At 45.3% G+C, this 15,108-nt stretch overlaps 1 protein-coding gene across 1 annotated transcript in view; it reads left to right on the top strand.

Moving 5' to 3' along the window:
- Positions 1–1,885, top strand: part of LOC108799465 (catalase-like) — a 30,604-nt gene extending 28,719 nt beyond the window's left edge. Inside the window, exons 11-12 of the mRNA XM_018571326.1 lie at positions 653–760; positions 1,792–1,885. Of these exons, the coding sequence (XP_018426828.1) occupies positions 653–760; positions 1,792–1,881 (198 nt within the window). The 3' untranslated portion in view covers positions 1,882–1,885. The remainder of the gene's footprint in view (positions 1–652; positions 761–1,791) is intronic.
- Positions 1,886–15,108: the final 13,223 nt, after the last annotated feature.

Raw genomic sequence — 15,108 nt, 5'->3', positions numbered from 1 at the left:
TGAAAACATATCAAATAAAATACCTTAGTTCCTGAATAATAAAGGAACAAAAATGTCTTATCAACTATTCATGCAACAAAGCGTTTATATGCCCCTGTATAATTAAAAAATTCTTATTCAGATTTGTTATGTCCCACACTAATTAAAGCTCTTTGTTAATCATGCAGCTACATACATTATGACTCATTAATCAGTACTGGAAATTATTTCTCAGTAAATACTCAGGTACTTTTTGAGAAATAATTTTCACCATTGATTAATAATGGAGCAAAGTTAGTCCTGCCCCTGGTTAATTATGAAACAGAATTAGGCCCACCCCTGAAAAACCATTTAACAAAATATTTAGTTCTGCTTTAATTATAGAACAAAAAGAACCCGGCTACATGCTGGAACACAGCAGGTTAAATTCCTAACCATCATGGGGCACGAGGGGCACTCCCCATGTTCTTTAGTAGAAGAAAATAAAATCCAGGCCCTACTATAGAGGTAACTGTAGGTGTGCACATAAACGTACATGCAAAATACACATCTGTTTTTCGCGAGTTCAAATCCAGCATGTACTTTATATAAAGATTTGTATCAATGATAGTACTGTGGACTAGACATGATCTTGTTCTACTGTAATCCAACTCAGCCATGGTTTCTTACCCAGGTACGAAAATTCTATCTCACTGTTCTGGACTCGGCAGAGCGACAGACCCTGTCTCAGAATATTGCAAAGAGTCTGGTGGGTGCCCAGCCCTTCATTCAGCAGAGAGCAGTGAGTTATTATTGCTTTTTTTTTTATTGGACTTACAGCACTATATGTTCCACAGACCTGTATGAAATAAGTTACACACAGAGGTTTTATAATACATATCAGAGTAAAATAAAAGCACATGTTTTATCTCTTTAAAAACACTCTAACTACAGAACATTACCCATTGATCTGCCAGAAGTCCAGTGTCCTGCTAACTTCCTGTTTGGGCTGACAACACAGTTTGGGGGGAATTTATCAACACTGGAGCTGACAGAATCTGGAGCAGCTGCCCATGGCAACCAATCAGCTTCTCTCTTTCATCACCAATGCTTAATTGAACAAACTGAAGAGAGAGGATGGTTGCCATGAGTAGTTTTGATAACTTCCCCCCAAGTGTCTCTTAAAATCCCAATCAGCCTTGTTAGCCTTGACTACAGAACTCCCCCTATCCCCCCACCCCTCTCTGAACCACTCTATATGCATACATTTCTTTCTTTTCTAGCAAAACAACGCTGCTGCCTTTACTCCCAAGAGTCTGCCCACACTGTGAGCAGGAAAAAGGCTCTTGGGAGATGTAATTCTGGGTGGAGACAGTACTATTTCAGTAGGAACTATGCTCCCACAGGAACACAGCAAGTCTGTCACCTTCAGGTCATACTGCTGCCTACAGAAGAATTGACTTCCTGCATTCCTCAATGCATTATAAGAAAAGAATGGTGTGCACAAAAATCCTTTTTGCTTTCTCAATCTTAGAGGGACACAAGAAGCCAATCTTGGAGCGCTATCCCTTCACTTTCAGCAATCTCTGACACCTGTCAAATACCTGTAGACAGAAATTGTGAAGCTTTCCATTTACTTTCTGTTGTGCCTGGCACTCAACAAATAGACATGAAGTAAGAAAACATTTCCCTGATAGGGGCAGAAACAATAATGCAACCATGATAGGGATTCTAAACCTTCTTTACCCCGTCCAAGACTATAAATGTTTTGTCTGCCTTTGGGGTTTACAATTTTTTTAGACAACTAAAAGGTATTCTGTACACATTTCCCAGGTAAAGAACTTCACTGATGTGCACCCTGACTATGGAGCCCGAGTCTTGGCTGAACTTGAAAAACTTCGAGCAGCCAAAGAGGTAAAATAAACTATTAACATTGAAGTAGCATAACTCTAAAAGCCAGAGATAGTAGAGTCAGAATGGTAAAGTACAACACGTTGTAGGAGCTCTGAGGAACCCTCTGGCCCTAATGTATGCAAGGGTTGTAGGATGGGGTTGAGCTCTGAGGAAACCTCTGGCCCTCGTGTATAAAAGGGTTGTAGGATGGGGCTGAGCTCTGAGGGACGCTCTGGGGAATCCTCTAGTCCTCATATATGAAAGGGTTGTAGGACGGGACTGCACTCTGAGGCACCCTCTGGTCCTTATGTATGAAAGGGTTGTAGGACGGGACTGCACTCTGAGGCACCCTCTGGTCCTTATGTATGAAAGGGTTGTAGGACGGGACTGCGCTCTGAGGCACCCTCTGGTCTTCATGTATAATAGGGTTGTAGTATGGGGCTGAGTTCACAGCAGCCTCTGAGTAACTGCTTAGTACCCGTATGAACCCCTGCTACTTTCTACACTTCCTTTAAGCCAGAATGCTCAACCTACTTGATATGGGGGACACTTTTGTAGTCCCTCACATCACTAAAGGGTGCCTCATGACAGCCAGTGGATGTTATGCTAAATAAAGCTGTCAGAGACTGCAGATATGCAACTGGAGATGAACAGAGGCTATGAACATGCTGTAAGAGTTTTTGGGAACTGGGGACATGGTTCAGGAGACGGTCATAGACTGGAGACCCTTTAGATGAGAGTGCTGCCAGCTGATTGGTGGCATTTATTTTTTGGCTGAGAATTTTTAGCCCAGCTACTTCAACAAAAGTCGATTTGGGCAAATATTAAAGAGCATAATAAGCCCTCGGAGACTGAGTTATATAGATACATACAAAACCATTACTGGATTTATATTCCCAATTGAATAAAATTAACTTGTCACTCAACGCATTCTTATGTTGGTAAATGCGAAGCAGACTTATTGCGGACTTGGACAGAGGAGCTTAAAGGGTCATTATGCAGTGGTATATGGTCCCTTCATGTATAGCTCATTTGAACCCTACTAACATGACAGATGTTTCCGGGTTTGTGATGTGCCTGGAAACATGTTACATACTTGGTGCACGTGCCAATTTGCAGCCACCTTTTGGTTGCCAAAGACACTCTTCCAGAAAAGTTTGGTGAAAGATCCATGGCAAGCACTCTCACATACGATTGTAACCGAGCTGACTAAGTATCAACATGCCTTCACCCATCATGTATTTGTGGCAACAAGGCGGACCCTTGCTAGAAATTGGGAAAAAACAGCCTATTGCGTACACAAAGTTTACTCATAGAATGGATAACATTATCGTAATTGAACACCTAACAAGTATCTTGGAGGAAAAACATGGGGAGTTCCTGCAAATTTGGGAGCCCTGGATACAGACGTGCCATCCAGACATGGATTCAATTAGCTTTGGATATCTCTGATTGGTACGCCGGTGAAGGGTTAGCAGTGAGGGGGAACAACTTGAGTGTCCCTTCCTGCTTGAACCCTTGTTGCCCTGTTTGGAGGTGGCACCTGATGAGACCCATTCTTCATGTTCTTTTCCTTGTCTTCTCTCTTTATAACAAAATGTTTATTGATTTTCAGTATAAAATAAACAGGTATTTTACACACAATAATGTGGTAGCAAAGTATCACGTATACATTGTCATACAATGAAGGATAGAAATCACCAGCACTCGGTAGATGATGTTCAAAAAATAAAAACGTCCATTTGTTTGGGTCCAAATAAAATGGACGTTATTATTTTTTGAACTTCATCTACTGAGTGCTGGTGATTTCAATCCTTCATTGACTGATGTACACGGCACCATCCGTGATTGTCACTGCGAGCACCACCATTGTTACTTGGACCGGAAACGCTGTAAGGAGTGCAGGGGGACCTACTGTTTTTCTACATTGTAATACAAGCATAAGATACAGATGCAGCTATATGCATTATATTGACATCCAGTGTAAAACCAAAAGAAAGGATAGAGAAGGAAGAAAGGAAGTCTGGTAGAAGATCCATCGGAGTAAGTAGTATCAATGGTAACCGGAGGTTAGTACAAAGGTTCCGCAAGCAATGTTTTGGGGGTGTCCGTCTCGCCCATTGGAACGCAAAGGGCTCCCTCATAGATTGTTAAGAGTATTCTTATCTAGGTTAGGATGGTGGTGCAAAATGCAGGGTCCCCAGACATTTAGAAATTTGGTATTAGTATCAGTCAATTTAAAGGACAATCTTTCATTGAGCATAATGTTATCCAATCTCTGTGTACATTCTCTGTAGGGGATGAACTGTTGCTTCCAATTGCCTGCAATTGTCAATTTGGCTGCAAGGAATATTTGGTGTGCCAAAGAGCCTTGGGAAGTATGTAAGCCAGGTATGGTGTCCTGTAACAGGGCATGTGTGGGATCCTTAGTTTACGAAATAGACATGATAATAAACGGTAGATCCTAGTCCAAAAGCGTGAGGCAAATGGGCAGGTCCACCAAGTATGTAACATGTCTCCTGGGAGATCCTCTCTCTTCTTTATATTTCTTCTTTCTTGCTTTTCTCCTGGTGTTCCGTCTTCTGAGATGAAGTTTGACTTTACCACAAAAGGTACAACAATGGTAAAAAGAAAACTCGTTTGAAAGCTTTGTTCTAAGTTCATGGACTGCAGAGTCTCATTCCTGTTCTGTGATGCTCCCGAGATGGATTCCTATTAAAGGAGAACTATGACGTGAGTGCTTTTCAGCGCTGACTGGCGGAACGGACGGGGCGGGTACAGCGGGCTCTGCCTCAAGATAGGCAGAGCCAGCTGTCACTCACGCAGCTGGGCGGATCCAGACATAATTGTCGGGATCCGCTTCAGCTGCGGCGTCTCAGTATACCGGGGGCTGTAGCTCGCGGTATACTGAGCCTAGGGTGACGGGAGGACGCTAGTTTGTGTCCTCCTGTTACCCTAAGGAGAACTATGGGGAAAAGCCCTAACCCCATAGTTCTCTTTTAAAGTCATTCTTTACTGTGGTATTATCTGTTGCCGCATTATGTTACTTCCTTTGTAAGGTTTTTATGCTACTATTGTAACTGTTGACTGCAATATTTGCGTAATGATTTTGTCAAATTACCTTTGACAAAATTTTAATAAAAATGTTGACGCAGTAGATACCTGCTAGCAGTAGATATATGCAAAAAAAACGTGAGGCTTTAATAATCCTTTTAAGTAAATGTGATTTTCAACGCTATAACCCTAACGCTTCCCCGTCCTCTCTTGTCTAGGAGAAACAGAAGCAGGAAGAACAGGCACCGGTACTGCAGCAGGTCAAGCTCTTCTGAGATCATGTGACAATCCACCAACACCTTTCTCTTCAAACTGAATTCATAAAAATATTGATCTCCCATCTAAAGACATAATAGAAGGTGAATGGTCTCCTGTCTAAACTGGCTCTGTATGATTGTAAGCTCTTAGATTGTAAGCTCCCTGAGGGCAGGGACTGATGTGAATGTGCAATATGTGAAGCGCTGCATAAAAATTGTTGGCGCTCTATAAATAGCAATAATAACAATAGTCTCTGTATCTATTCATTCAACATTAAATGTATGGCTTTTTTTTTAATGCACGCACTTGAATTAGGCTTGGTATCAGCTTTGCACAGTTCCAGAACAGCAGAGCTCACACTGGGAGAGGAACAAGCAGCATACTGAGCCAATCAGCTGTGCTACAGTTCGAGGAGCATGCTGATAGATGGAGGGAGAAGAGTGACAGAGAAATTAGCTTTTTAGAGTTTAGTCTCATTTTACTGGGTTGGGAGGAAACCTGTAGGTGAATAGTGAAAATGCAGCAGAGAAAGGTCAGGACCCCTACCCTGACAGCCAGCACTATGCTGCGTTGCAGAGCTGTGTAAATCTCAGGACTTGATGGACATAAAATACCCAGGTACAGTGTGTATTTCATCGGTGTAAAAGACGCCGGCCGCTCACTGCGCTCTCGGCCGGCTATCACAGTTTTTCTTTTCCCGGCTGGGACATAGAGCAGCGCCCAGCGGGGAGGAAAGAAATCAGGGATGCGCTGATGTATCGGCAGGAAAATGGCACTTTCGGCATTATGCCGAAAGTGCCATTTTCGGCCGATATATCGGTGCATCCCTAATTTTGGGCTCTAGTTCACACCGCAGCGTTCAGTTCCAGAGCATGTAAAATAACTGCAGCAAGCCCTATTTTACCTGCTCTGGAACGCATGCAAACGCATCCAAAACACATGCAAACGCCATGGAATGCACTGAAAGCCCATTCTAAACTAAGAAAAAAAAAATTCTACCAAAAACGGGCCCGGAACGCATCAAAAAACGCCGAAAAAACACGACACAACCCACTGCACTGCGTGTGCAGAAACTCATGCAGATCTGGTCTGCATTTGGTGTGAACAAGGCCTTATAAATAGACCCCATAGTGCTAACGTTACACATTTTAAACTGTGTTGTGTTGCATTTTTTGAAGGGCCCCGGAAAGTGGCGGCGCTTGGTGGCACTTTCGGCATTATGCCGAAAGTGCCATTTTCGGCCGATATATCGGTGCATCCCTAATTTTGGGCTCTAGTTCACACCGCAGCGTTCAGTTCCAGAGCATGTAAAATAACTGCAGCAAGCCCTATTTTACCTGCTCTGGAACGCATGCAAACGCATCCAAAACACATGCAAACGCCATGGAATGCACTGAAAGCCCATTCTAAACTAAGAAAAAAAAAATTCTACCAAAAACGGCCCGGAACGCATCAAAAAACGCCGAAAAAACACGACACAACCCACTGCACTGCGTGTGCAGAAACTCATGCAGATCTGGTCTGCATTTGGTGTGAACAAGGCCTTATAAATAGACCCCATAGTGCTAACGTTACACATTTTAAACTGTGTTGTGTTGCATTTTTTGAAGGGCCCCGGAAAGTGGCGGCGCTTGGGGGCATTCCTCGCCCCTTTGTGGTTCATAACTGCAGGCCTGGGAATGGCATGCCACAACTGATTATCCCAGGAGAGCCGTGTGTCGGGCACAGCGGGATTGGGGGAACTTGGTTTGCTCAGGCTCATCACTACTAGCTATCAACTTGCTATCTAGGTTCTTCCTGCTCATTGGTGGAAAAGCAGCTCAGGCTGGGCAGCTTCCTTTTTGGCCCTCAGTCCGTGGGTTTGACAGCAAAAGGTCTTCGTTTTCACATACCAGCAATAACCAGCTATGTCTGATGCAGTGAATGATATACTGTAGATTTGTAAAGGTTCAAGGAGTGGAGGAATGGCATGGACTCCAAATAAAAACCACAAATAGGTTCCTGGCATGTAATTCAACTCCTTAGAGCAGGGGTAGCCAAAATCCGGCCCTCCAGCTGTGGTGAAACTACAAATCCCATGATGCATCTCTCTCCGGGAGTCATGTCTGTGGCTGTGAGAATCTTGCAATGCCTCATGGGATTTGTAGTTCCACCACAGCTGGAGTTTGGCTACCCCTGCCTTAGAGTGTGATTACCTTCATATAAAACGTACAAATTGCTCATTATTTGAAGAGAGCACAACATAAACTGTATTTGACTTTAATAAATGACTACTGAATTCCTGTGCAATCATCTCAGGCTACAAGCAGGGTGGACTACAATCGCAATACAAATGAGTAATCTAAACATGAGATTGTAGTCCAACACAGGAGTGAGCTTTGAGCGGTGACTACTTTACAACACACACAGGGACCATGGGGAACCAAAGTAGCCCCCCTCCAGAAGGTAGGACAGTGTCAGCACCAATTCAGAGATGATTTGAGGATCTACAGCCGAGTGATACACAAATAAGATACATTTTTGTTAATAGTTCAGGTATTTGAATACATTTTTAAGATTTTACTCCTGATTTTACTGTCACTTTAAGACGAAAATGCCTAATTGTGCAACACTGAATGTGGTCCCCTTAGGAATACGCTCTCACCAAAAGATGCTGACTAACTTAAATAGTAAGTATGGTCAAAATGCGTTTTATATAATATTCTGCTGCTCAGCAGCCTCTCCCCCTCCTTTCCTTCTAATGGTTTCTCAGGGGTTCCAGTTCACGAGAAGATTAAAAAAGCAAATTTAGAGACTCTCATAGTGTAAAAATTATAGACTGTTTATTACTGATTGAGACCAATAAACCACTCACATGTTCCATTGTGTACCACAGCCTAATTCCTGGTCTGCGTGATGACATCAGCAAGCCCCGCCCACTCAACACATTTCACCACAAGACTTCCTCAGGGGTGGAGCATGTCCAGTACATCCCACAGCTCTATTTGTCACTAAGGTTGCCACCTTTTGTTCAAGCAAAACCTGAACACTCTAGCGATGTGCGGACATTTTTTGAGGAGAACAAGTCGTAGCTTATTCATATGTAAATAGCGCCACCCATTCATATGTAAATATCACAGTTGAGACTATTTTCAGTGTGGGGCCAGTAGCCCCTACCTTAATTTTGGTTGCCCCTGTCTGCCTGACATCTTGTACCCGAGTTTCTGCTGCCATGAAACCTGGACACAGCATTCAAAACCCAGACTGTCCGGGTGAATGCTGGACAGGTGGCAACCCTATTTGTCACTCCCATATCCCTCCCATATACTTCCTTTTCCAAAATACTCTTATGTTTCCACATGTAGTACCCCTAAATGGTCACTAGATGTCCCCACGTTAAAGGAGCGTCATTTACAGTTGAACAACTACATATTTGACAGTCAGGGAGGATTTGTAAACCCGTCATTTATTTTTAAACAATTCAAGTGTTTACAAAAATGAAGAAAAAAATATATATAAAAAGTATATAAATACATATTGTATATACACTGCTTGGCCAAAAAAAAGTCGCCACCTGGATTTAGCTCAGCAAATAGGTTTAGAGCCTTTCATTGGATAATAGGTCTAGGTTCGTTGTGTCCCCAAAAAACGAGGTCAGTTGACTACCTGAATATACTGAATGACCAAGTTTTTCCATCAATGGGTTTCTTCTTCCCTGATGGCATATTGGGCATATTCCAAGATGGCAATGCCAGGATTCATCGGGCTCAGATTGTGAAAGAGTGGTCCAAAGAGCATGATACATTATTGTCACACATGGATTGGCCACCACAGAGTCCAGACCTTAACCTTGATCTTGGTGAAAAATGAATGCAATTCTGGATGGAAATAAATGTTGTGACATTGCATAAGCTTATCGAAACAATGCCCGGCCAACAGGCCAGTGGGGCGATCCAGAGAGTGAGTCTGTTTGTTCCACTTAGCTGGATTGCTCAGTTGTAGTTGTCTGGAATGAATCTGTGTGTATAGTACTACCTTGAAGGAGGCTACCATCAGACCCAAGACCTTCATGCAAAAAGAGGGCTTGCTGGCTTGAAGGGTCTGTACCTGCGAACCCAGAGACAAAACTTCCCCGGAGGGAGATACACCCTGGCCTGGTTGGTATCCAAAAGAAAACCCAGGTATTCAAGGCGGTGAGTGGGAATCAGCATAGATTTCTGTAGGATGAGTACCCAGCCGAAACGCAGTAGTGTTTGAATTGTCCTGGATGTCCCACCACAGGACCTGTTCTGACTGGGCCTTCAGTAGAGGGTTATTCAATTGTCCCACTACAAGGACACCCAGAGAATGCAACAGTGCAAGAACAGATGCTAGTACTTTTGTCAACATCTGACGGGCTATGAAAAGGCCGAAGGGAAGTGCCAGAAATGTGAAGTGCCTTTCCCCTAAGGAAAAACGCAAAAAGCATTGGTGGGTGTGGAAAATTGCCACATGCAGGTAAGCATCCTTGATGTCCACTGAAGCAAGGAGTTCTCCATGTTGAAGGAAGGCGATGACTGACCTTGCTGATTCCATGTAGAACTTGAGATGATGTAGCTCATTTAGTAGAATCCCTTGCAAAGATGACATATGCAAATTTTAGGGACGGGGTGACTTAAGCACGTGTTGACTTATATGAACACAGTGATGACAGCTCATTCTAAGATCCACTTGCAAAGATCGATTATGCAAATATTTAGCAGCAAGACACAAAAGCTGGTTCGCTTGAAATCATACTGATAACATCGACGAGTGTGAAAGCTTCAACTACGATGGGCCATCCAGTATGTCTCTAGCCTCCACCTTCAGAGCATGGCCAAACAAAACTCCCCAATACGTTTAGCACGGCTACTCATTACTCCAATGGTAAGAAGGTCCAATGTCCCCACAGTCCAACGTCCCCACTGTCCAATGTCCCCACTGCCTACATCCCAATGTCCCCACTGCCCACATTCCAATGTCCCCACTGCTCACATTCCAATGTCCCCACTGCTCACAGTCCAATGTCCCCACTGCTCACAGTCCAATGTCCCCACTGCTCACAGTCCAATGTCCCCACTGCCCACATTCCAATGTCCCCACTGCCCACATTCCAATGTTCCCACTGCCTACAGTCCAATGTCCCCACTGACCAGAGTCCAATGTCCCCTCTGCCCACATTCCAATGTCCCCACTGTCCACATTCCAATGTCCCCACTGACTAGAGTCCAATGTCCCCTCTGCCCACATTCCAATGTCCCCACTGTCCACATTCCAATGTCCCCACTGACTAGAGTCCAATGTCCCCTCTGCCCACATTCCAATGTCCCCACTGTCCACATTCCAATGTCCCCACTGACTAGAGTCCAATGTCCCCACTGCCTACATTTCAATGTCCCCACATTCCAATGTCACCACCAACCACAGTCCAATGTCCCCACTGCCCACATTCTAACGTCCCTACCGACCACAGTCCAACGTCCCCACTGCCCACATCCCAATGTCCCCACCGCTCACATCCCAATGTCCCCACCGCTCACATCCCACTGTCCCCACTGCCCACATCCCAATGTCCCCACCGCTCACATCCCAATGTCCCCACCGCTCACATCCCAATGTCCCCACCGCTCACATCCCAATTTCCCCACTGCCCACATCCCAATGTCCCCACTGCCCACATTCCAATGTCCCCACAGCCCACATTCCAATGTCCCCAATGACCACATTCCAATGTCCCCTCTGCCCACATTACAATGTCCCCACCACCCACATTCCAATGTTCCCACTGCCCACATTCCAATGTTCCCACAGCCCACATTCCAATGTCCCCAATGACCACAGTCCAATGTCCCCACTGCCCACATTCCAATGTCCCCACTGCCCACTTTCCAATGTCCCCACCACCCACATTCCAATGTCCCCACCACCCACATTCCAATGTCCCCACTGCCCACTTTCCAATGTCCCTACCACCCACATTCCAATGTCCCCACTGCCCACATTCCAATGTCCCCACTGCCCACATCCCAATGTCCCCACCGCTCACATCCCAATGTCCCCACCGCTCACATCCCAATGTCCCCACCGCTCACATCCCAATTTCCCCACTGCCCACATCCCAATGTCCCCACTGCCCACATTCCAATGTCCCCACAGCCCACATTCCAATGTCCCCAATTACCACATTCCAATGTCCCCTCTGCCCACATTACAATGTCCCCACCACCCACATTCCAATGTTCCCACTGCCCACATTCCAATGTTCCCACAGCCCACATTCCAATGTCCCCAATGACCACAGTCCAATGTCCCCACTGCCCACATTCCAATGTCCCCACTGCCCACTTTCCAATGTCCCCACCACCCACATTCCAATGTCCCCACCACCCACATTCCAATGTCCCCACTGCCCACTTTCCAATGTCCCCACCACCCACATTCCAATGTCCCCTCTGCCCACATTCCAATGTCCCCTCTGCCCACATTCCAATGTCCCCACCTACTACAGTCCAATGTCCTCACTGCCCACATTCCAATGTCCCCATTACTCACAATCCAATGTCCCCACCGCCCTCACACACACCACGCTGATCTGGGAGAAAGCAAATTAACCCAACACTATGTTTTTTATTTATTTTTTATAAACAAAACCAGATAAGGGCCCACGCAAACGAGGGGGGAGCATACAAACTCCATGCACATTGCTTCCTTGGTGGGATCTGAATCCAGGACCCAAGAATGCTTACCACCCTACTGACCATGAAACACAGGACCATAAATATAAAGCACAACAGACCTGTAAAATATAAAAATGGTGAAGACAAATACTGTAGATTCTGCTGAGCGTTACAATGAGAACTCAAAACACTAATTTACTGAAAATGGGCGGAATGCGATGTGTGACGCTTTTATTATCTTCATCATAGTCGTTTTATTTTGGTATATTACAAAGCTGTGATTCAGAGCATTATACACAATCCTGTTTTATGTGCAGTGAGCACCGTCTGCATCACTGGAAGGCTCGGTCCGGGATTTACAGGTAATAACGCTTACATGTTACTGTTACATTGTAGCTGTATGTGATCATACTTGCTCACACTGGAAGAGCAGGAGCCCTGGAGGTCTTCCATTATTCAGGAAGTCAGTGGTAGGATCTGCTCTGCTTTTCACTGCGATGCGACACAGGGATAGGAGGGGGGGACCAAATCATTGTTTTAGGATGGAGTTCTCCTTTAAATACTGATCCTGGCAAAACCTGAAGCTTTGCAGGTATGCACAAGCCTTATAAATTCCTCTAATAGGTTTCAGTAAATCCTATTAGTGTATCAGCTCGGCTCTATATCGTCTGTGCCAGAAGGAGCTGAATGTGAGGTGAGACCTCAGGAGAGGGGCCGGTGTACCTCGCCTTAAAGTTACAACTCCTCCAAAAAGTGGTGTTATCTGTGGTTGCTAGACATGTGCATTCGCATTCGGATGAACCTGCAAATCAAAGAAATTCAGTTGATTGGGCGGTTTGTAGTAATCCGAAATAACAAATTTATTATATGCCCGAAGATACTATAACTATGTTCGGGCATACATAAATTAGTTTGTAGGACAAGCGGCGGCCACAGTGGCCGCCGGCGTGTTTAGCACAAGCGCGCCGCCATCTTTGAGTATATCTTGGTATACACCAAGATGGCGCCGCCCGAATGTATGGGGTACCACGGAGGTACCGAGGAGAATAGCCAAGCTCACTGCTGTATGTGAATAGGGGCGAACAACAGCAAGTGAGCTGCCGGACCTTCGGCTCAGCTGATCCAGATGTTGGATCGCCTGAGTCAAAGTCCTTCTGCACTTCGGCTCAGCCGAACATTCAGAGCATGCTCAGCTGACCGAAGGCAGCCATACAAGTCAGAAGTGAATAGCCGAACAGCGTTCGGTTCGACTTCACTTAAGCTGGGTTAAGCACAAAAAATTCCGCCCATTACGCTGCACATGTTACATATCATTGCGAACCTCAGAGTGAGAGCAATAATTTTAGGGCCATCAATTACTGATAACACTAAACTGATGAGCAGTAAAAGCTTTTAAAGTGTCGCCTATGGCCAGTTTTGGCTGTGGTAGTTTTTTGCGATTTCGTGGGTGCGTGCAATTTTAAGGCTTGACATGTTTGGTGTCTATTTATCCGACGTCACCCCGTCTTTTATATTTTACCAAAAAATTGGGTAATAATAAATGTTTCCTAACATAATAAATGGAAAACAGTTTTTATTTAAAGTTTCTGCGCTTTTTTCGTTATATAGTAAAAAATAAAACCCGCAGTGGTGATTAAATACCACCAAAAGAAAGCTCTATGTGTCCCAAAAAAATTATATAAAATTCGTTTCAGCACAGCGCTGCATGACGGAATAAATGTCAGTCAATGTACCGCAGCGCTGAATACTGAAAAATGGGCGGGACAGGAAGGGGGTGTAAACAACCAAGTGGTTAAAGGAGAACTACCGGTATGGGGGTCAGTGTTTTTCCCCATAGTTCTCCTAAGGGTCACGGGAGGACATAAACTAGCGTCCTCCCGTGACCCAAAGCTCAGTATATCGCGAGCTACAGCTTGCGGTATACTGGGATGCCGCAGCCAGGACGGATTCCGACATTACTGTCAGGATCCACCCAGCTGTGTGAATGACAGCTGGCTGTGCCAATCTAGAGGCAGAGCCAGCTGTGCCCGCCCCCTCCCCCCGTTCGTTCTTCCAGTCAGCGCTGGAGGATCGGAGCGGGGGGAATCCCTGCGGGGAGCTGTGAGTGACAGTCACTGCTCTCTGCAGGGAGAGGGTCGAGAAGTAAGCGTGCAACGGTATGTGTTCGCTCACTTCCCGATCTATTGAGCCGACCTGTGACAGTTTCATTGTCACACGTCGGCTCGAACTATGAGGATGAGTGAAAAGCACTCACCTCATAGTTCTCCTTTAAAGATATTCCATTATACGGTGATGGTCACATCCTATAATTATATTATATTAAAGAAAAACATACATATTATTAAATACAGTCAGAGACCTTTAACGTTTCATGTACACTTCAACACATGCTTTGTCACTTGTTCATGAGACAAAGTTGCAAGTCACCCTTCTGAGAAGGAGCCGGCTGTTATCACTGAAGACATTGGCATCCTAGGAGTTTTTAGTTTATCTGAACTCAGACACTTTGAGGGTTGTTTACAAAGCTGTGGAAGGCTGAGCCGAGTGAATAGCCCAGCCGCAGTGAAGTGAGCCGAACGCTGTTTGGCTATTCACTTCTGGCTTGTATGGCTGATTTCAGCCGTACATTGGCTCTGTACGGCTGCCTTCGGTCAGCCAAACATGCTCTGCAAGTGCAGAGGGACTTCGACTCAGCCGATCCAACATTTGGATCAGCTGAGCCGAAGCTCCGGCAGCTCACTCGCTGCTGTTCGCCCCTATTCACATAGGGGCCGAATGGCAGTGATTGAATAGCCGAATGCCGCCGAGTGCCATTCGGCTCGGCTATTCTGCTCGGTACCTCCGTGGTACCGAGCAGAATAGAAAATCAGTGAAAAAGAGTAAAAAATATTTAAAAAATGTAAACAAATAGTAAAAGTAAAAAATAAAGATATATATATTTAAAAAACCATTGGGCGGGGCTAGCAGTGACAGCTAGCTACGCCCAACTGTTTGCTATTGGCCGGTTTATCTTCTTCCAGCAGGTCCTGGCCAATGAATAACAATTGGGCAGAGCTGGTCGTGGCGTCGCGGCCGGCTCTGCCCTGTTGTTATTGTTTAATGACACATCAGCGCCCCAGCTCATTTGGGGACGCTGATCTGCCATTACAACTGGGCGGAGCCAGCCGTGAGATCACGGCCCAGCTGCCATTTGCGGGGCGAATGGCCGACCTTCGGCAGGCCTTTCGCCCGGCTTTGGTTGTCACTTCGACTCAGTCGAGCCGAAGCAATA

Source organism: Nanorana parkeri, unplaced genomic scaffold (assembly GCF_000935625.1).
Source record: "Nanorana parkeri isolate BGI_ZX_2015 unplaced genomic scaffold, ASM93562v1 scaffold1734, whole genome shotgun sequence".
Taxonomy (NCBI): domain Eukaryota; kingdom Metazoa; phylum Chordata; class Amphibia; order Anura; family Dicroglossidae; genus Nanorana; species Nanorana parkeri.
The sequence above is the reverse complement of the archived record's forward strand: the minus strand, read 5'-3'. Positions and strand labels throughout refer to the sequence as shown.